This window comes from Adiantum capillus-veneris, chromosome 13 (assembly GCF_014529385.1).
Source record: "Adiantum capillus-veneris isolate H3 chromosome 13, ASM1452938v2, whole genome shotgun sequence".
Taxonomy (NCBI): Eukaryota; Viridiplantae; Streptophyta; class Polypodiopsida; order Polypodiales; family Pteridaceae; genus Adiantum; species Adiantum capillus-veneris.
The window spans coordinates 74,329,241-74,350,725 of record NC_140943.1 but is presented as its reverse complement, the minus strand read 5'-3'; the positions used below and the strand labels follow the sequence as shown (position 1 = coordinate 74,350,725).

Sequence of the window (21,485 nt, the reverse complement as noted above, 5' to 3'; positions counted from 1 at the left end):
AGACTTGTAAATGCTACTAGTAAAACGGCGCCGCCTTCAACGGCGGTGGCCCCTCTTACCCTCAAGCTCCTCACTCTTGACAAATTTCACAATAGAAGATCAAGAAAATTATTCTCTCTCTCTCTCTCTCTCTGCTTTTGTTTGTGGCGGGTCTCGTTCTCTCTTACCACCAATACAACGGTAAAACCTTCGATGATGCTCAGGCATGCCAACAATATCTACATAAGACCTACATTGAGAGTGAGTGAGAGAGAGAGACTTGATTGTTTCAAGTAACCTACTATCATGAAATCAGCATGTATCCTACTGCCTTGGAACAACTCCTTCCTCTTAGCTTAGCATAGTTTTAAGTGAGCTCACAAATGAAAGATCTCTTCTCTTCCTCTCCATGTTTGCTTGTATAGCGGATATTGCTACTCTCTCTCTCTCTCTCTCTCTCTCTCTCTCTCTCTCTCTCTCTCTCTCTCTCTCTCTTCCCCTGGGCGTTGCGAGCAAGAACGTGGATAGCTCTCTTTCTCTCTCAATGCTGCAAGTATCATTCATCGCAAGTGTAACGTCGAAAAGGGACTTCGTAGCGGCAAGCTGGCTATCAGAATTATATTTTGATCTCTCTCGCCCCCCCAAAGCTTCTCTCTGATCTCTCTCTCTCTCTCTCTCTCTCTCACTCAATTTATTTCTATATCAACCTCTCTATCTCTCTTTGAATCTCTCTAGTTGAAATTGTTAAATGATATTAGTCAATTTTTGTTAGATATGTAGTAATTTTTTTCAATAAAATGTGTAAAGCCACAAAAAAACATGTAGAAACATTAAAAAAACGTCACAAACCTGGAAAAAACATTTAAAAAGCTAGTAGATTTTTGATGTTTTATCGAGATGGTAGAGCTAGAGAGAGAGAGAGAGAGAGAGAGAGAGAGAGAGAGAGAGAGAGAGAGAGAGAGAGAGAGAGAGAGAGAGAGAGAGAGAGAGAGAGAGGAAACCTTACTTTTTCTCTATTTTGGGGTGGAATTTCTCCTTTTTCCCTCTCCCTCAACCGACATTTGTGAATTTGGTTTGGCACGCTATTAAGCTGAGACACATTTTTCTTGGACACTGGCGTCGCCAGCCCTCTTCAACAACTTCAGGTAGCTTACCATAAAAAGAGAGAGAGAGAGAGAGAGAGAGAGAGAGCGAGGGAGTCAACTCTTCTTCAGTGGAGTCTTGATGTTGACGGTCAGTTGAGGCTTCCCTGATGTCCTTCAAAGTGCCAGCGCTGCAATTAAAGCCACTGCTTGCATGCTGCAACATTGAGAGTTGGGAGTTAGAGTCTCTCTTTGTCTCTCTCTCTCTCTCTCTCTCTCTCTCTCTCTCTCTCTCTCTCATTATTCTCAACAGACTCAGCGGCTCAGCCCTGTTAAAGGTGGTTAACACTGCAGTACGTGGGCATTATGCATCTGCTCCTACTTCCAGCTCGTGAGGTGGACGCAATCTCCAGTTGGTGGCCGCATTTGATTGTGTAATACCTACAGCAGAAGGCGGCCTCTCTCTCTCTCTCTCTCTCTCTCTCTCTCTCTCTCTCTCTCTCTCCCCCCCCCCCCCCCCCCCCCCCCCCAAAAAAAAAAAAACCCCATTTCATGTATTGGCAGTCTCTCTCGCCTTGTCTCGCGAGCATTGTCACTCAGCCCATTTCGCTCAGGCCACACTGCCAAGTTGGCAGCCATGACGGCTTAATTAATTTGAGGTTTGATGTAGAAGTCGTGCATGGCGGTTTCGAAATTGAATACAGTGCATGAGAAGGCTTTAAAGCGACAGACAGACAGGACGCTCTGGGAGCCGAGCTCAACCAACATCAGGGGTAGGCAGCAGATCGGTGATCATCGAGACCCTACGCTTGAACCTCTCCCTCCCTCTCTCCCTCTCTCTCCAGGTTTGCGCGCTATTTTGGTTAATTGCAGGGCACACTAGCCTGAACAAGGAAATAACACCATGTGGCAAGAAAGGGGGGTGGGGGGGGGGGGGTCCCTCCCTAAAGCTTGCATTCACTTTAATCAATATATTCATTTAAGGACTTCAAAAAAATTCAGAAGTCATAGCCTTTAAATGCTATTCTCTAAAGCTTGCATTCACTTTAAAGCAATATATTCATAAGAGTCTGATTTTTTTTATTTTTTTTTTGCAAAACTCACAATTGTGAGTGAATTATATTGATCATCTTAAAAAATTACAACAGGTCTTACCATCCCCAAAGAGTTTTACGAACGATAAGAGTTTGATCCTATGATGTGAGGTATTGATAAAGGGTCCTTTTATTTAAGGACTTCACAAAATTTTATTTCACTAAATTGTTTTATTATTCTTTATGCTTTTTAAATCTATTTTTATTAAAATCAAGCATTAAAATGTTCTTTAATTTTTAATGTGTAGTGCTGGGCACATGCTATGGGGGATGCTACCTTTGAGGCATGGCGTGGAGAAGGTGCAGCAGAAGAAAACGAGAGCGAGAGAGGGCAGGAGTCGACACAATAGAAAAAAAACAACGCTATTTTTTGATTCGAAAAGAGCTTTACATATAACTGTAGCCATGCAAACCCACACATGCAAACTGGAATTTAACTGCATGCTTTAAAGGATAATTCCCATGGGCTTGGAAAACCCAACAATCCCCCCCTCAAGCTTGAACTAGACAGACCCTCTCATGATACCTCGAGTTTTTGGTGTACTCGTCAACCGTGAGTTTTAGGTTCTCTCACAACCAAAGATTTCTGGTGTATCCATAACCTTGTGCTAGGTGAGTAACCCCCCCTTGAACAGATAGGGTGTAGGTCAAAAAAGTTAGCTACCAAAAATGGAATTTTTGGTTCACTTCCAAACCTTGGGTTTAAGGTTTACCCAGTAACCTCATGAGAAGCGGGACAAAAAATGGGACTTGAGAACAAAAACTAATAATTGGGAGGTCTTACCACTCATATGTGGTGGCAGTGTCTATAACCCGTACAAAGTTTTGTTATCATGGCATGACTAACATATGATGAAGAAAACAAGGCTTTGAACAAAAAACTATATGGTTGTGTTAATACTAGGCAAAATTGAAAACAAAAACAGTGATAGGAAACTTTTAAAACAATTTTCTTTGTCGGCCTTTTTTTTGCATTGACAACCTTTCTAAGCATATTACAACTTCGTCTGCAGTAGCTAGTTGACTGACGACGAGATTGAATGCAACCAAATAGTATTCTGGATTCTCTTTAGGAATGCAGTGTAGATTTGTGCACATTAATCTCATTCCTTTGGACAAACTTTTGCTCCACAACAAGAGGGCTCAAGCTTGTTGGCACAATAACTTCTTGAGAGAGAGCATGATTGATAAGGCCGCCTACCACAAGAATCATCCGCCAAGTAATGATGTTGGATCCCATGCAACGTTTCGAGAAGCTAGCAAAGGCTTACTGCAGCAAACAACTCCAATTGCACTAGGTGCTTACACCGCGTTGAAAGGCTAAACTGCGTTTCGATATGCTGGCTCGCCGTTGCAGCCACAACCGGGCTCTGCTCTAGACAGCGTAGCAAAAGGCAGCGTTTTGAAAGGCAACTGCCAAGGCACCACACCTAGGAGCTTCTGCGTCTTGAGATGCCAACCTGGGACTGCAACGTCTTGAGGCCCCTTCAGCTGTCGATTTTCCTACGTGTTGATATGCTCGCCTGGGCTTCGCCACATAGTGCCGATGCTGCTGATGCTTCCCACCACCTGCAGCGCCTAGAGCACCAAGCTCTGATACCAGTTTTGCTGGGCACATGTTATGGGGGATGCCACCTTTACGGCATGGCGTGGAGAAGGTGCAGCAGAAGAAAACAAGAGCGAGAGAGGGTAGGAGTCGACACAGTAGAAAAAAAAACAACGCCATTTTTTTGATTCGAAAAGAGCCTTACATATAGCTGTAGCCATGCAAACCCACACATGCAAACTGGAATTTAACTGCATGCTTTAAAGGGATAATTCCCACGGGCTTGGAAAACCCAACATGTATTTTTACTTTATTATTTTTATTACAAATAAATTTTTCATAAAGTGTAAAAATTAACAAACTTTTAAATTTTATTATATCCTACGTCTTTTAGACCTACCCTTTTCTATGGAAACATTAAAATTTCCTTTTGGCCCTCTGTAACATATAAGCCATTTGTGATTATGTGTGTATAATGGACAATAAAATTTTATATTAAAATAAAAAATGACATGTGTTGTAAACACTCATTCATACCCGCTCTCCATAACTCTCATCCCCTCTAATGATGGGTCTTATATTTAGTAGGCTTTCATGACTCTTCACCTTGTTTTTTGTAGGCCAAGAAAAAAAAAGATGTAAGAAAGGCGGTGAATCCTAGTAGGCAGGACTCTGCTCTCAGCTCTGTGCGGCGCGTACAAGCCAAGAAGTGCTCCTGGTGGTCGTGACAGGGGTTTGCAAGGCGTTGCGTGTTAGGGGGAGGTCCGGCTTGGCGACTCCACCAGCGAGGTGACTAGATCTACGATGAGCAGAGGAGTGACGGATCACCCAAAACAGGGGCCCCGACCACTCTTTTCCCTTAACCTCGGTTGGCATCATCGCCCCCCCTCCCCCTCTTCCCCCCCCCTTTTTTTGTGAATCTTGCTCTCTCGACCCATATTCGATCTTTGTGTGGCCCTTCGTGGGGTGAAGGCAAGGAACTTTTGGTGGTAGCTTTGCTTTCTTGGCGGCATCTCTTTCCTCTTGGCGGGTCTGCCAGTTGGTTTATGGAGGGGTCTGGTTCTACTCGCGAGACTCCTTTGTGGTGGCATGCTTAGTTTGATATGCTTGGTGTGTGGTACTGGTGGCCGTGATCCTCATGTTGTGGTGTTGATTCTTAGGCTCGGCTCGGTGTTTGCCTTGTTTCTCATGCTGTGGTGGTGTATGTTATGCTCGACTTCCTTTGGACACTTATGTGGGTGATGGCAGAGCCCTATGGCGTGGTGACATCCAAGGTGCGAGCTCCTTTATCGGCAATATATTTTGTTTAGGTTTTCTGTTAGCCTTTGTATGGGTTTGAGGAATCCCCGTAAAACCCTCAGAACGGTATTGGTGTTGTATTTTGGTGAAATGCATGATCTTGTTAGGTTTTGTATGGGTCTAAGGGATCCTTGTAAAACCCTCCGAACGGTATTGGTGTTGTCTATTGGTGGATGGCATGGTCTGTTTGCATTTTTGTTGGCCGTGGCTTCTTTTGGGCATGGTGCTGTTGTAGATTTTCCTTTTAATATTATCTCTCACATAATGGGAGATTTGAAAAAAAAGAAAGAAAGGCCAACTCTCACTCTCTCTCTCTCTCTCTCTCTCTCTCTCTCTCTCTCTATATATATATATATATATATATATATATATATATATATATATAATACAAAAGTTTGTAAACTTTCCTTTTTCACGAGGCTTTTCATTTCCTCACTCTTGCCTTTCACTTTTGCATTTTGAATGTATTGATAAATTTTTATTTCTTTGAAATTGTGACACTAATGATGGCCTGCTATTGGTTGCTTTGATATTATATTGCACACAAATTTGGGAATTTTGAATTCCTTCCCTGCCTTTCTCTGGCGCACATGGAGCATCAAAACTCAGGGTCATCTTCCGGGTTTAAACTCGGATAGATTAGTCTGGCAATCCCTGCACTAACCACCTCAGTAAGGTACTTTCGGTGTTAATTTTCAACACCTTTAATTTAGAAAAAAAGAATTCGCAACCCCCTCCCAACCCCTCGAGGCTCCATTTGCGTGGTCGTCTCCTGCTGAGGGTGGCGTCGCTGCTTTGCTATGCCACCTACGTTGATGACCTCTGCTTTGGTTGCTCCCCCACGTGTATGCGTCGAAGTTCGCTTTGGTTGCTCAAGGCATCCACACAAGATTCCATCCGTACATTTAAAAAAAAAATGGGTAGCACATACTTATATTTCAAAAAAAATAAAACCATAAAATGCACTAAATTTAGGTGGGACTCGGCTCTTAATGCCACTTTATTGGTGTTGTGCTTGGGGCACTACTACTTTAGGTGACCCCACGAGAGAGGAGGTAAGGGCAAGACTCACACAGGGGCAATAACGTGGATTCTGGGTGCATAGTCCTGGTCGTTCTTCTTGTGCACTTTTCTGGTGTATGAGGAGAGCGGCCTGGCGTGCCCTACCCTACTCCTAAAACCAAACAGGGGCAATATATTTGTATTATATGACTACTTCTCAGGAGTCCACCCCCTCGTATGGGTGCTCACTGCTCCCTCAGTACTTAGAGAACAAGAAGAGCAGCTTGCCAAGAGACCTCAGAGCCTAGATGGGCAACGTGTTACGGCAGAGAGAGCAGAAATGGAGCACGCTAAAGAAGCTAGCGCCTTGCAACAGCCCTTCCTGCCACCATCAACCATGGACTGGCGCGGACGCCCAGCGCATGGCCACTTGGGCGGTTGGAAGTGCGCCTATTGCATTCTCGGTAAGTCTGCAACGGGGAGAGAGAGAGAGAGAGAGTGAGAGAGGGGAGGTTTTCTTTACAGTCTTAAGGAGCACGGAGTTGGGCTATGGAGCCCGGAAGCAAACATGAACATGATGAGAGGGTGTTGCTATGAAGTCCTTGATTTTGTTATACTTAGCCGATTTCGTCCTTTTGGCTATGGAACCCACTGGCACACAGTATCTAATGTGCTTACTAGTGAGGAAGCAAAGATGATATTCGCTATTCGGCGCACAAATCTGATTATGTACCTTTTCAGGCACCGGCATGCTATGCTACTTTGCGTTGTATGGCGTTCTTTTCAACCTGGTCATATTTCTGACTCAAAATGGCGAGAGCAACGCTGCTGCAGCTGCCACTGTTGCCACTGTTTGTGGCACTCAATTCCTCTGTTCTTTTCTAGGAGCTTTCCTGAGTGACGCCTTTCTGGGCTTCATCAATATTCCAAGTTCTGTCGACAAAGGTATCTGCTTCATGGTCCTATAGATGATGTTGAGTATTCTATTGTGATTACCTGTGTGTTTTGTTTGAAGACCGCAACATATAGTACATGTTACATGATGTGGCCTTTTCCTGGATCTGGCAAGGTATAAATATGTATTTGTACATACACATGCGCACGCCTGGACGCATTGCATGCCAGTGGTTTGCATTTGTATAGCTGTATGTGAGCATATGCTCGTGCATTTGTAGGCATGCATGTATGCACAATCTTCTCGTATATTGGCATACCCCTGGACAATGTTCCGGTTGTGTGTTCTTTTTCTTTTTTGGGGGGGATCCAATTTTTGTTTCTCTTTATGTGGTTTTTCTGTTTTATGCAGTCCATTATACTCGTTGGAGTGTCCATGATAATGGTGTCCTCCACAGGTTCATCAAGCCTGTTTTTGACAACGTCCCTATATATGATGGCCATCATGACTGGCTCGCTTTCGCCAAACCTTCTAACTTTAGGGGTGGATCAGCTAGACTCAAAGGACAATGAGATGTACTTCCAGTCAGTGGCGGTTGCCGTATCAGTCTCCCAGCTGCTTGCAGCAACAGTCGTAACTTATATCGACAATGCGGGCATGTGGGTTTGGGGATTGGGGTTGTGTGTTGTCTCATCTTTATCAAGTCTCATGCTGTTTGCTGGGAGCCTGAGGTGGATTCGCCATCGTCAGGCTTCTGGGAACGCCTTCCTTCGAAATACTCAGGTGCTTGTGGCAGCTTTGAGAAAACACAGGCTTGCTGTCCCCAAGGATTCTGCACTCCTTCATGAGTACAAAGGAGATGTATCAGCTATCCCTGGCTGTCGCAAATTGCCGCATACCTGCACACTGAGGTTGGTGTCTCCCTTTTGTTTTGTGAAGGTTCTCATGTTTTCACCACGATGAGATACGTTGGGCGAGAGGATTGGTCTTAGGAAAGGATTCTTTTTATATGCCAACATAGCAGAGATGTAGCTACATGTCAGGGTCATGTGGAGAGAGAGAGAGAGAGAGAGAGAGAGAGAGAGAGAGAGAGAGAGAGAGAGAGAGATAATGAATTTATTATGCATTGTGAAAAAAGATTACAAAGCCTTCTATTATAGGCACAACTTGCACGGTTCTAACGTCTTCGTTACACTTCTATCAGTTTAAGGGTCATAGGACATCCAACTTATGCATCTGTTTCCTCTATCAACTATAGGACACTTCTATCAACTTATGCATCTGTTTCCTCTAGTCATGTTCGCAAAGGTTATGAGAGGCATATAGTATTGTGCATGAGATACTGCAACTCGAATTTCTCATTGTTCCTCAGGTACAGCCTTGGAGATCATGGCTTTTTCTGATCATTCTTAATTGCCTGCAGTTTCTTCTTATTATAGAGACATTAACCCGTTTGTTGTTTTTGTTTTCAGTTTTCTTGACAAAGCTGCAGTCCTGGAAGTAGCGGACACTTGCAGCTGTTGGCGCCTGTGTACGGTGACTCAAGTTGAGGAACTGAAAAGTTTGTTGCGAGTGATTCCTGCTGGCATTTCTCTGGCTTTTGTAAGTCTTTCAGTCACGCAAATTAGCACCTTGTTTGAGGAGCAAGCCGTTTTAATGGACCGACATTTTGGAGCATCGTTTGTTGCACCTGCGGCTTCACTGAATGTGTTGTCTATAGTCAGCTCAATTCTCACTGGTCTTGTCACTGCTGCCGGAGGCAGGGCAAGGCTCTCGCGTTGGTGCTTTGGACGTGTAAAGCACACACCTACTCAAAGGGCAAGCCCTCTTTTTGTGATTGGTATTTCTCTTATTGGCAGTATAATTGTGATGGTGATATCTGCACTGGTGGAGTCGCATCGCTTAAACGCGGCACATCAAGGGATACTAATTTCAGTCTTATGGATTGTGCCACAGACTGTGCTCCTTGGGGTCGCTTTAAACTTATCAATGGCTAGTAGCGTTGCCTTTTTCTACAGCGAGATTTTTGACAGTATGCGCTCTGTGGGTGGCTGCATTGGCCTTGTCTTTTGCGGTTTGGGCAGCTACCTGAACTCTATTTTAGTGTCTGTTGTCACTACCATCACCACTCATGGTGGCCGGCCGGGATGGATTGCGAGTGATCTGGATAAGGGGCATGCAGACTACTTCTACGGGTTTCTTGCTTCTTTTTTGGCATTGGGACCGGGTTTTCACATCGCTTACGCTCGAGCTTACACATACATGGAACGCATTTGCGAATATGGCAATGAGAGAGCATGATGGTACTTTTGCTCGACTTGACCATAAGGTGAAAAACACTGATGGTGCTGTTCAATGGTGCCATGGTGTAGCACAAGGAAAGCAGAAATATTTGTGCAAGATTCTGACAATTTCAGAGATGGCTCCGCTGAAGAGTCATGTGATGGGTCATCCTGAAATTATGAGCACTATGAAAGTGAAGCAAGGACAGCGGCGCCCATCTCAGTTTGAGCTTGCAATGGCATCAAATTCTGCAGAAAACTCACAAGACAATGGACTGCTACAAAACCCAAACAGAAAAATGCAATAAATAACTTTTATCCAGTTATACTACAGATGCTCTCTCACATTAATACCGGGTCATAATCTTGCCATCTACAATAATATATTGTCATAATGTTATAATAATATCTTGTCATAATGTTATAATATCCTACCAAAATTTCATATCAAGTGGAGTTGATATTGCATGCATGCTAAAGCCCTCGTGGTTGATATATATGTAAGGTTTTCTGCATTAAAAATCCCGTTTTTGGGTTGGCTCTTCTGTCATAACTCGGCTATTGTGCATAAGCTATGGAGAGAGCTCGGTTTTGAAGGAATAACTTTTAAGCAGGTGGTTTGGGTGTTTAGGACTTCAAATCAAAAGACCACAAATGAAGAGTTTTTTGCTTCTTTAATATGAGAGATACAAACTTGCAAATGTGCATTGGCAAAGGGGAAGGTGGAGGGATGGAAAGGGTACAAGCAAACTACATTTACAAGCAATGCCACTGAGAAACGCTTCAGCCCTGAAATGGGTTGAAGGACTTACCGAAACGTCTTACTGAAACACATGTATAAATATACACACACATCCATGTGTATACATGTATGTGTGTACATAAGTATGAACACATACACATATAAATATGTATATATATATGTACATATGAATTTACATAGATTAATATCCAAGGAGACCTTCCTCCAGCCAGAGGCCGCTAATCAAGCACATTTTTTTAGGGCCTTGAAAATCAAGAAGAGTCGAGGCTCCATCCCCTCGCTCACAGATGAGGATGGGAATGCTACACAAGACCAAGATGTAATGGCTAGGATGATTCTTGATCATCTTAGCCAAATCATTTGCCAGCCAGAGACCCGCTCTCAAGAAGCGCTCGAGAGTGTTAATAGGAAAATTTCCCAAGCTGAAGCCAATCGTCTTGAGATGACTCTTTTTGAAGATGAATGCTCACTTGCGCTGCATGCTCTTGGCAAGGAGAAGTCCCCTGGTTGGGATGGTTTGACCACTGAATTCTTCAGAGAGTTCTGGGATGACCTCAAGGCCCCAGTCAGGCGTATAGCTAGCCAAGCCTTTATCAAGGTGTAACATTTAATGGCTTAATAACTTATGTGTAGCGGAAATTAGCATGAACATAGTGGGCATTTCATTAGAATAGATTCCTAATGAGAATTTTAAGAGTGCTTGGGTGGAGAGAGCAACAAAAAGCATAACACCTAGTTAGATAGCATCGACAATACTTTCAAAAGAGAGAGCAATTAAGCTATTGACAACAGTTGAGGACCGGATTTTCATGGAGCCGGTCCCCCCTCCAAAAGGCTTTGTATTATGGTTTCTCCCATCAAGAGAGACATTGTACAATACAATTCTTTGTGTTCCTTCAAGACTAGCTAGTGCAATGAAGATGGAAGCTTCATGCACCAAGCAAAACACTTAATCAAACACAACTTGAATTATCCCCGTTCTCAGACCCAAGACCTCACACACCTTCGAAGATGGTGAGAGGTAGCAGGGTATGAGAGTAGATTGAGAGGAAGAAGGAGTATCTTACGAGAGAGATGTACATCTCCTCACATAATCACTCATATTAGCATAGCTTAGCTTAGTAATTAGCTTGGTAGAGGAGATGAGCATGCATTGAAGCTTGGCTCTTGGTTGGATTTGCATCCACATGCCAAGAAAGTGTTGATGTAGGCTTCTATCTCACAAGCTTGGAGTAGGTGATGAGCTCTCCATTAAAGCTTGGGAGGAGATAGAGTATTCTTCCTTCACACATGGTCAAGTGTGAGTGTGTGTGTGTGTCAATGCCCAACAAAAATCAGCCCCATCTCTCTCTTGGGCGAGCCCTTGTTGCTAATTTGGTCTGGCTTTTGCCTCATTGGACCTCCCCAAGGCAAGCCAATGGGTATTAAGCAGCATAAGTGATAGCCTTCTGACATGTGTCCCCCTTTCCCCTTTTGTGAGAGCTTTAGGTAATTAAATAATTAAACTAAACTCTCATTGGACCCCTTTGCCTCCTGGCCAATAGAAATCAAGCAAGCCATAGGGCTTCTGAATGCTCATTGGACCCTTTGGGAGACTGCCCAATAGTCTTCTAGGAGACTTAATTCTCATTGGTTTCTTTTATTAAATGTTTTTAAATTAATTAAACTACATTTACTCTAGCTTAATTCTCATTGGTCCACTTCAAGGATCTTCCAATAGGAATTGGGCACACCTTGTGGGCATCTGGCCTAGGGAGCTGACATGTGTCCCTCATTCCCTTTGTGTAAAGCGAGCCTGTGTGTGTGTGTGTTGCTTTCTCTCTCATCCCCTACCTTTAGGGCTCGCCCCCTCCCATGTAGGGATGTGCAAAGACTTTTAGGGCACACACAAAGCATCCAATTTTCCCTAGGGTTGACCTTTGGACACAACCTTTGAATTTTGGAATCTTAGCATTTTGGAAGTCTTAATGGGCCGAACCTTAGGGTCTTTTTAGCCCATTGTTGCACATGGCTCTTTTGCAGATGGCCCCCCCTTTGGATCCCTATTTTCCCTCCTTTGGATCCCTACTGTGGCCGGTCTGCTAGCTTAACCAATATTCTAGCTTTTTCTCCCCTGGCCTTCCCCACATTAAATGATCAGTTTAATATGAGAAAGTCATTTAGGAGAATTAGATATTGATTATTATGACATTACCTCTCTCTTGAAATCATAGTCGTCCTCGACTATGGTGTAGAGAAGATAAAGCTTGTTCATGAGTCATTTTCTTAGCGGGTAGAGGATCCCTATGTTACCCTACGACATCATTCCATAATGGATGACTAGTCCATTTGGCGCTTGAGAGCCTGAGGCTGCCGCAAGCATGTCTGCACATTAGTCCTATCAGTCTTCCATAGTAGAGTGACAAGCTCTACTTGGTGTTTGGGAGACGTCGTCTCCGCAAACTTGATCTAAGCATGCATACTACTTCATTTTTGTGCACAAATAAAGAAAAAGAGAGTCTTATAAGACAAAAATTTTGTTCATTTTTAACATTTTGTACATTTGCTTACTCTTGGGAAGCATTGTAAGCATTGACAAGGTTTAGGTTATCCTTTAATTGTATGCCTTGCATCCATCTAGCATCTTCAAAAGGATAATTCTTAAACTTAATAAGATATCGTCGGATAGTCTTACCGCCTCTTAGTACCTTGTCTTCATGTCGGAGAATGGACTCGGGCTGCAACACCTCTTCTTGGTCCTCGATCTCCGGTGGGTCTTCAATAGTTGGTTCTTGAGGTGGCTCTCCTTTATAAGGCTTTAATAGGCTCACATGAAAAGCATTGTGTATGAGCCAATGATTGGGCAAATTGAGTTGATAGGCCATCTCATTGATTGGCCTAAGAATCTGAAAGGGACCATAGTACCTTTTTGCTAGTTTAGCATAGTACTTTTGGTGACCCGTAGGATTCTTGCCTGTTGTGTGCCTTAATCGAGCCTTGGGAAACTTTAACAAGACCCAATCGTTTTCTTTAAAGGCTTGGGCTCTTCTGTGCTTGTCGGCAGCAGCCTTTTGCCTTTGCTGTGAGATAGAGATAGCATCCTTAATCTTTTGGAAAGATTCTTGTAGGTCTCGGCTATACTCATCTGCAACGAAGATCTTCCCATGTACCTTAAGTAGCAAGGGACTTTTTGATCTTCCCTCAATTACCTCGAAAGGTGCTTTTCCTGTGGAAGTATGTATAGTGTTATTGTAAGCATACTCCACTAAGGGTAAGTACTTCTCCCATTGGGATCTTTGATCTACTTCTGTTACATAGGCTTTTAGTAGATCGAGAATGGTTAGGTTAGCTATTTCACTTTGGCCATCAGTTTGTGGATGATAGGCCGAAGAGAAGTTTAGCATTGTTCCTAAATTCTCAAAGAGACCCTTCCAGAAATTACTGGTCATTCTAGGATCTCTATCCGACACTATGGACATTGGCAAGCCATGGTACTTGAAAATTTGTGAAATGAAGAGAGTTGCCATTTGATGGGCTTTGATAGTCTTTTTGACAGGTATAAAATGAGCTTGTTTACTGAACTTGTCTACTATCGTCCATATTCCCGTATTCCCATGGATAGACTTAGGCAATCCAAAGATAAAATCCATGGATATGCTCTCCCATGGTGAATTAGGGATTGGCAAGGGTTGAAGCAATCCAAGTTGCTTCCCTCTATCAAATTTTGTCTTTTGGCATACCACACATTTGGAAACATACTCTTGTATGTTCACTTTCATGGTAGGCCAATAGAAATATGTTTCAATTCCCTTTAAGGTAGACTGAATCCCTCTATGCCCCGCATAAGGTGGAGCATGAGATTCATACATTACTTTCTCACGTAGTGAGTTAGTAACGCATAGTCTATTGCCATAGAGAAGATAACCATCTTGTAAAGTAAATGGTTCGTCTTTCTTCCCTAATGCAAGGGCTGAAATCACATCTCTAAAATCGGGATCAATAGCATACTCATCTATCATTGAAGATAGATCATTGTGAGTTGCTATGGAAACCGCATTCACTCTCGGCCGTCTTGAGAGTGCATCAGCTACTTGATTATGCTTGCTAGCAATGTGAGCAATATGAAAATGAAATTGCGAAAGGAAATTTGCCCACCTCATTTGTTTGTCGGAGAGCTTGGTCTGTGTCATGAAGTACTTAAGACTTTGGTGATCCGTTCGCACAATGAAAGGAGTCCCCAATAAATAGTGCTTCCATGAGTCTAAGGCATGTAGAACTGCAAGGAGTTCTTTTTCGTATATGCCTAGAGCTTGCTCAACAGGGTCGAGCCTTCGACTCTCATAGCCTATGGCGTGCCCTTCTTGGAGCAAAACAGCTCCAAGGAAATCACCACAAGCATCGCATTGGACCTCAAATGGTTTTGAGAGATCCGGTAGTGTAAGCACAGGTTGAGAGATAAGCTTTTCTTTAAGCTTTTCGAAAGCATTGTTCTTCTTAGCAGACCATGTATACCTAACGCTTTTCTTTGTTAGGTCATGTAATGGTCCCGCAATTTGTGAGAACTTTTCTATGAAGCGTCTATAGTATGCACACATACCTATGAAGCTTCTTAGTTCATGCAGATTCCTTGGTTTAGGCTATCCTTTTAATACCTCTAACTTGGATGGATCCATTTGGATGCCATCTTGAGAGATAATGTGACCTAAATACTGAATCTCTTGCAAGAAAAATTCACTTTTCTTTCGATTAACATAAAGTTTATTCTCTCTTGAAACTTGAAATATTACCTGGAGGTGTTGCTTGTGTTCCTCCAATGAATTAGAGTAGATGATAATATCATCAAAGAACACTCCAGTGAAGGTTCGATGAGGCCTGAATAGCTTATCCATCAAGCGGTTGAATGTGGCTGGTGCATTGGTCAAGCCAAAAGACATGACAATGTATTCGTAAAGACCAAATGTAGTACGAAATGCGGTCTTTACAATGTCTTGATCAACTATCCTTATTTGATGATAGCCACTTTTTAGGTCAACCCTACTGAAGTAGGTCGATCCTTGTAGCTTATCAAATAGGTCTTCTACCCGTGGAACGGGAAACCTATTCTTGATAGTGATCCTATTTAGGGCTCTATAGTCGACACACATACGATATGTGCCGTCTTTCTTTTGCACTAATAGCACAGGTGAGCAAAATGGAGATGAGCTTGGCCTAACCATACCCTTCTCAACTAACTCATGCACTTGCCGCATAATCTCCTCCTGTTGAGCTTGAGAAACTCTATAAGGAGGTTTATTAGGCGGTGAACTTCCTGGAAGAAGTTCAATTGCATGGTCATCATTACCTCGTTTAGGAGGTAGCTCACAAGGGATGTCGTCAATAAAAACATCTTGAAACCCCTTGAGAAAATTGGATAACTCTAATTCCTTTTGGTTGCTTTTATTTTCTTTTGCTAAAGCATTAGGTTCATTTTGAGAGTTTTTAACAAAAATCATGTACACGGAAATAGAGCTCTTTATTGACTTGTTGAAAGCTGGTGTATGTACAATGGGGATGGTGTTACCCATCTCCTTAGCATCTATATACATGTCTTTTTCCCTGAACTTAAAGGAGATTCTCCTTTCAGGAAATTTAACATCGGCAGCCAGGCGGTCAAACCATGGTGCCCCTAGGATTACATCCTCATGCTTGAGAGGAGAGATAAAGAAGTCCTCTTTGTCCACATAGCCTTGGACATGAAGCCTCAATTTCCGGATTAAGGGAGTGATTGAAGCTTCTTGCCCCTTGAAGGCACTGTCTGCGGGTAGGACATCTCCCATCTCGTAGGATTGTATTCCTAGCTTGGTGGCCAACTCTATAGATATAAAATTGTGAGTAGAACCAGGGTCAAAGAGAATAAAAGCATCATGTTCTCTTACCTTTCCCCAAGCATGGCATAGAGGAGATCCTTTGTGGTGAGTTTGGTGAGTCTCCTCCTCTTGGATTTCAACCAAAGAAGCTCTAGGAGGATCTTGGCGGTTGTTCTTTTGGGGACAAGCGCGGTACGCATGCCCTTGTTTGCCGCACTTGAAACACCGGTTATCCTTACGATAACGCTCAAGCTCTTCAGGAGAGAGTTTATTCTTTCCTTTGTAAACTCCCTTCTCTTTAGCTTTGTTGGAATTGCCCTTAGGAGACTTTTGGACATTGTCCTTCCCCTTAGGCTCATTGGAACCCTTGTTTTCCGGGGGCTTATTATTTCTTTTACCCCCCCGTTTGGAAATTGATTCGAGAGGCCACCACAGTATGGTGTATTACCGCCGATATGGTACGTGGCCTTTGGGAGTTGACATACTCCACCATTTCTTCGGTTAAGCCCGCACAAAATTGTTGCTTTTGCTCTCCAAAATCCAACTTTTTGAAGACAGTGGCTTTGAGTTGTAGGTCCCAAAACTTGTCTACATATTTGTGGATGGATTCATTGGGAGAGAGCTTTAAGCTTCGCCATTCGGTGAGTACTTTGTCTTTGGCATCGGTGGCCAAAAACTGCTTCATAATGGAAGCTCTTAAAGCCTTCCATGTTCGTGGAGCTTCACCGTTGGCTCGTAGGCTAGACCACCATTGTCTGGCAGACTTTTGAAAGTGCATAGCTACATGGCGTAGCTTAGAGGACTCCGTGAAGCCCTCATCTCCAAACACCGCATCGAATTGCTGGATAAAGGCCAAGACTTTGTCCGTAGCACCAAAGGTACCATCATAGGTAAGGAAAGAGATGCTCTTCCCTCCCTCTTTGAATTTCTTCAATTTGGACGACCTCTTCCATGTGGCATAGGATTTCCTATGACCTCTTCTTTTTGATGGTTCAAAGGTTGTACCATCACTTTCTTCAGAAGGTGAAGAATTTGAAGAAGGTGGAGAAGAGGGTGACCTCTTTCTCGCCTTTTTCTTATCTTGATCTTTGTCGTCTTCACCATAGCTTTCATAAGAGGAAGAGGATGAAGAAGATGGAGAAGAGGGTGTCCTCTTTCTCGCCTTTTTCTTCTCTTGCTTTTTATCATCCCTCTTTGAATTATGGCGTGGAGAAGAGTGTGATGGTCTTCTCCGCTTTGGTGGTGATGGAGAGCGTTTAGCCCGCTGTCTTCGTGGAGCCATCTCCGTCGAGGTGGCGGGAGACTCGCTTCTTTCTCGTTCCTTCGGTGGCGGCTCTTGAGTTCTCCTTTGGGAAGGAGATGCATCATCAAGAAGTAAATTCTTGAGCCCTTCATATGGATTCTCTTCTTCTTCCCGAATCGGAGAGAGACCTCTTTTGGTAGTCTCACAAGGAGGCTTCCTAGGTGTTCTCTTATCATGGTGAATAGCTTGAAGAATCCCGTGAGCACGGAGTTGCCGTTGCACTTCACTTTGGAGAGATGGATTGCCCATGGCTTGTTGAAGCCTAGAAACAAGATAGTTAACAAGCATTGAAGCATCATTAGTAGCTTGCTCATGAGCAAAATCAAAGTTATCAACATTAATTTCACTCTCTTTACTATTGTCAGCCATTCTAACAACTTTTAGGTGTACTTTGGCACTTCAAGCCCTAGTTGCTACTCCTCTTTACCCCTTTAGAAAAAGCACTCAAGCTACTGTACCCGCGGCTCGAATACCATTAATTACAAGGAATAGAAGAGAGGGTCTTTCGACACCAAAACATCACCGGCTCCTGTCAAGATTCTAATAGCTCAATAGTGGTTAAGCCGTAGGCAAGCCCCGTAGGACTCCAATATTAAGACCATAGCTCTCAACGGTGATGCCCCGTTAACTGCACAAAGGAAGGCGCACTGCAAGGCTGAAAAATCCCTATTCTACTTACTCACAGGCAATTAATATTACCAACCATTTGTAGCTAGCTTGAGGACCTCCCTTCTTGAGCAAGAAAAGAGAAACCTTGAGCTCTGATACCAATATAACATTTAATGGCTTAATAACTTATGTGTAGCGGAAATTAGCATGAACATAGTGGGCATTTCATTAGAATAGATTCCTAATGAGAATTACAAGAGTGCTTGGGTGGAGAGAGAAACAAAAAGCATAACACCTAGTTAGATAACATCGACAATACTTTCAAAAGAGAGAGCAATTAAGCTATTGACAACAGTTGAGGACCGGATTTTCATGGAGCCGGTCCCCCCTCCAAAAGGCTTTGTATTATGGTTTCTCCCATCAAGAGAGACATTGTACAATACAATTCTTTGTGTTCCTTCCAGACTAGCTAGTGCAATGAAGATGGAAGCTTCATGCGCCAAGCAAAACACTTAATCAAACACAACTTGAATTATCCCCGTTCTCAGACCCAAGACCTCACACACCTTCGAAGATGGTGAGAGCTAGCAGGGTATGAGAGTAGATTGAGAGGAAGAAGGAGTATCTTACGAGAAAGATGTACATCTCCTTACATAATCACTCATATTAGCATAGCTTAGCTTAGTAATTAGCTTGGTAGAGGAGATGAGCATGCATTGAAGCTTGGATCTTGGTTGGATTTGCATCCACATGCCAAGAGAGTGTTGATGTAGGCTTCTATCTCACAAGCTTGGAGTAGGTGATGAGCTCTCCATTAAAGCTTGGGAGGAGATAGAGTATTCTTCCTTCACACATGGTCAAGTGTGAGTGTGTGTGTGTGTCAATGCCCAGCAAAAATCAGCCCCCTCTCTCTCTTGGGCGAGCCGTTGTTGCTAATTTGGTCTGGCTTTTGCCTCATTGGACCTCCCCAAGTCAAGCCAATGGGTATTAAGCAGCATAAGTGATAGCCTTCTGACATGTGTCCCCCTTTCCCCTTTTGTGAGAGCTTTAGGTAATTAAATAATTAAACTAAACTCTCATTGGACCCCTTTGCCTCCTGGCCAATAGAAATCAGGCAAGCCATAGGGCTTCTGAATGCTCATTGGACCCTTTGGGAGACTGCCCAATAGTCTTCTAGGAGACTTAATTCTCATTGGTTTCTTTTATTAAATGTTTTTAAATTAATTAAACTACATTTACTCTAGCTTAATTCTCATTGGTCCACTTCAAGGGTCTTCCAATAGGAATTGGGCACACCTTATGGGCATCTGGCCTAGGGAGCTGACATGTGTCCCTCATTCCCTTTGTGTAAAGGGAGCCTGTGTGTGTGTGTGTGTGGCTTTCTCTCTCATCCCCTACCTTTAGGGCTCGCCCCCTCCCATGTAGGGATGTGCAAAGACTTTTAGGGCACACACAAAGCATCCAATTTTCCCTAGGGTTGACCTTTGGACACAACCTTTGAATTTTGGAACCTTAGCATTTTGGAAGTCTTAATGGGCTGAACCTTAGGGTCTTTTTAGCCCATTGTTGCACATGGCTCTTTTGCAGATGGCCCCCCCGTTGGATCCCTATTTTCCCTCCTTTGGATCCCTACTGTGGCCGGTCTGCTAGCTTAACCAATATTCTAGCTTTTTCTCCCCTGGCCTTCCCCACATTAAATGATCAGTTTAATATGAGAAAATCATTTAGGAGAATTAGATATTAATTATTATGACAAAGGAGTCGTTGGATCCTAGTGTGAAAAGAGGGCTTATGAAGCCTATCTCGAAACAGGTGTGTTGCTCGTATCTTAAGCACTGGCATCCCATAACCATGATGTCTGTGGCTTGCAAAATCATAGCTAGACAGTCGCTCTTAGAATTGACCCACTCCTAGACAAGGTCATCTCCCGTCATCAGCATACTTTATCAAAGGAAGGTCAATAAATGACAATATCTTGACGGCAATGGTTGGCATTGAGTACGTAGTCTTCACGAAGCTGTAAGAAATGCAGAATACAATAAGGATCTAGTAGCAAGGAGAGCAGAGAGAGAGATATGAAGAAAAGTAGATTAGTGAAAAATAAACAAATTTTGATTAGCACACTATTACAAAGTGATGGCATCATCCACCCATGCGCTCTCAAGGTAGAGCTTAGATGGCGATTTAGATAACTAAAGCAAGTAGGAATGCAAGGGACTAACAATCCTTCAACAAGGATGTGTTGTGTGCCTCAAGTGTGCACACCATTCTAACAAATTACTCGTGAGAAGGCCTTCTTAAATAGATGTAAGGGAGCCTCTAAACTCCTATGTGTAGCCGCCCTTAGATAGCCAAGTCCAAGTAGAACTTGGCCATGTGTCCATGTGTGTGGCTGCCTTTGTGTAATCAAGTCCAAGTAGGACTTTCCCATGTGCCCATGTGTAGCCTCTTTTGGGTAGACAAGTCCTCTTAGAACTCGGCCACCGGCCAAGGAAATCCGACCACCGGCCATCGACCACACGGACAACCGGCCAACGGCCACTGGATGACCATTTTTCGATTGTCTTCCAACTGCCGTCCGGCCAAGATATTCCGGAGAAAGTAATATTCCCAAAGTTGGTCTTGAATTTGCTTCGTACCATCCACAATAAAAAAATGCGTGCAAAACTGAAATCCTCCAAATATATGTGCACCATTGGCTTCTCCTCATATGGGGGACTTACAAACTATGCAACATATATTGTGGTGGAAAAACTGAGAGAGGTGGGCATTGCAAGTATACCAACACCTTGCTCTATGTTGGCCGGGTGCCAACTCCAAGTTGATAAAGATGCCGAAGTAGCTAGTGTTTCCCTAGAGCTTTGGTGAAGATATCTACACAATTATCTTCAGTAGGACAATACTCTAGCTCCATAATTTCATACTCAATTAGCTCTCAAGCATAATGATATTGAACCTCAATATGGTTTGTGTATACATGGAAGACGGGGTTCTTGGAAATCGCCATGCAACTCTGGTTGTCGCATTGCAGTGTTGTTGCTGAATCAAGAGAAACACCCAAGTCCATGAGGACTCGCCTTAGCCAAACTGCTTCACAAGCTGCAAAACAAGTAGATTTATACTCCTCTTCCATTGAAGAAAGAGTGACGTTTGGTTGCTTCTTGCTGATCCAAGAAAACACTCCAGAACCAAGTGAGAAACAAAATCCAGAAACTGACTTTCTAGAGTCACAATCTCCTGCCCAATCGGAGTCAAAATACCCACTAAGAGTGTTTGTGCCAATGCCATAGGCAATTCCATGGCCCAAATTACCTTTGATGTACTTAAAAACTCGCATACCTGCCTTCCAGTGAGATTCTCTTGGTTGGTTGGAAAACCTGCTTAAAACACCTACTGTAAAAGAAGTATCTGGTCTAGTGTTGCACAAGAAAATTAAGCTTCCCACAAGTTTTTTGTACTTTTTAATGTCGACTACGGGAGAAGAATCTTCCATGGAAAGTTTTGCATTTACCTCCATTGGAGTGCTCACAGGTTTGCAATCCATCATGCCAAAAGCTTTTAGGATCTCTATTGCATTCTTCTGTTGAGAGATGAAGATACCTTTTGAGGATTGCCAAAACTCAATCCCCAAACAGTAATGCAACAAACCCAAGTCTGTCATTTCAAATTCAGAACTCAAACTCTCTCACGAGTTTATTGGATGAGCTCTTTGTGGTCATCTGTGATTATCAAGTGATCAACATACAAGATAAAAATGACTTGTTTTTCATTCTCTCTAAGCACATATAAATTTGCTTTAAAAGCAC

The 21,485-nt window shown here is 43.2% G+C and overlaps 1 protein-coding gene and 1 pseudogene across 3 annotated transcripts; one reads left to right on the top strand and one right to left on the bottom strand.

The window, feature by feature from the left end:
• The first annotated feature begins 6,093 nt into the window (after positions 1-6,093).
• Positions 6,094-9,505, top strand: LOC147444260 (protein NRT1/ PTR FAMILY 8.1-like). 3 transcript variants are annotated; one of them, XM_086527821.1, is made up of 5 exons: positions 6,094-6,466; positions 6,744-6,947; positions 7,355-7,808; positions 8,370-8,715; positions 8,854-9,505. In XM_086527821.1, the coding sequence occupies exons 1-5, from the start codon at positions 6,343-6,345 to the stop codon at positions 9,196-9,198; spliced, it is 1,473 nt and encodes a 490-aa protein (XP_086383947.1). In that variant the 5' UTR covers positions 6,094-6,342; the 3' UTR covers positions 9,199-9,505. The 3 variants fall into 3 exon arrangements, with proteins under 3 accessions (XP_086383947.1, XP_086383948.1, XP_086383946.1); XM_086527822.1 differs by having other exon boundaries at positions 6,095-6,466; positions 8,370-8,737; positions 8,854-9,033; XM_086527820.1 differs by having other exon boundaries at positions 6,096-6,466; positions 8,370-9,505.
• Positions 9,506-20,614: 11,109 nt separating this feature from the next.
• LOC147444259 (secreted RxLR effector protein 161 pseudogene) lies at positions 20,615-21,226 on the bottom strand (annotated as a pseudogene).
• Positions 21,227-21,485: the final 259 nt, after the last annotated feature.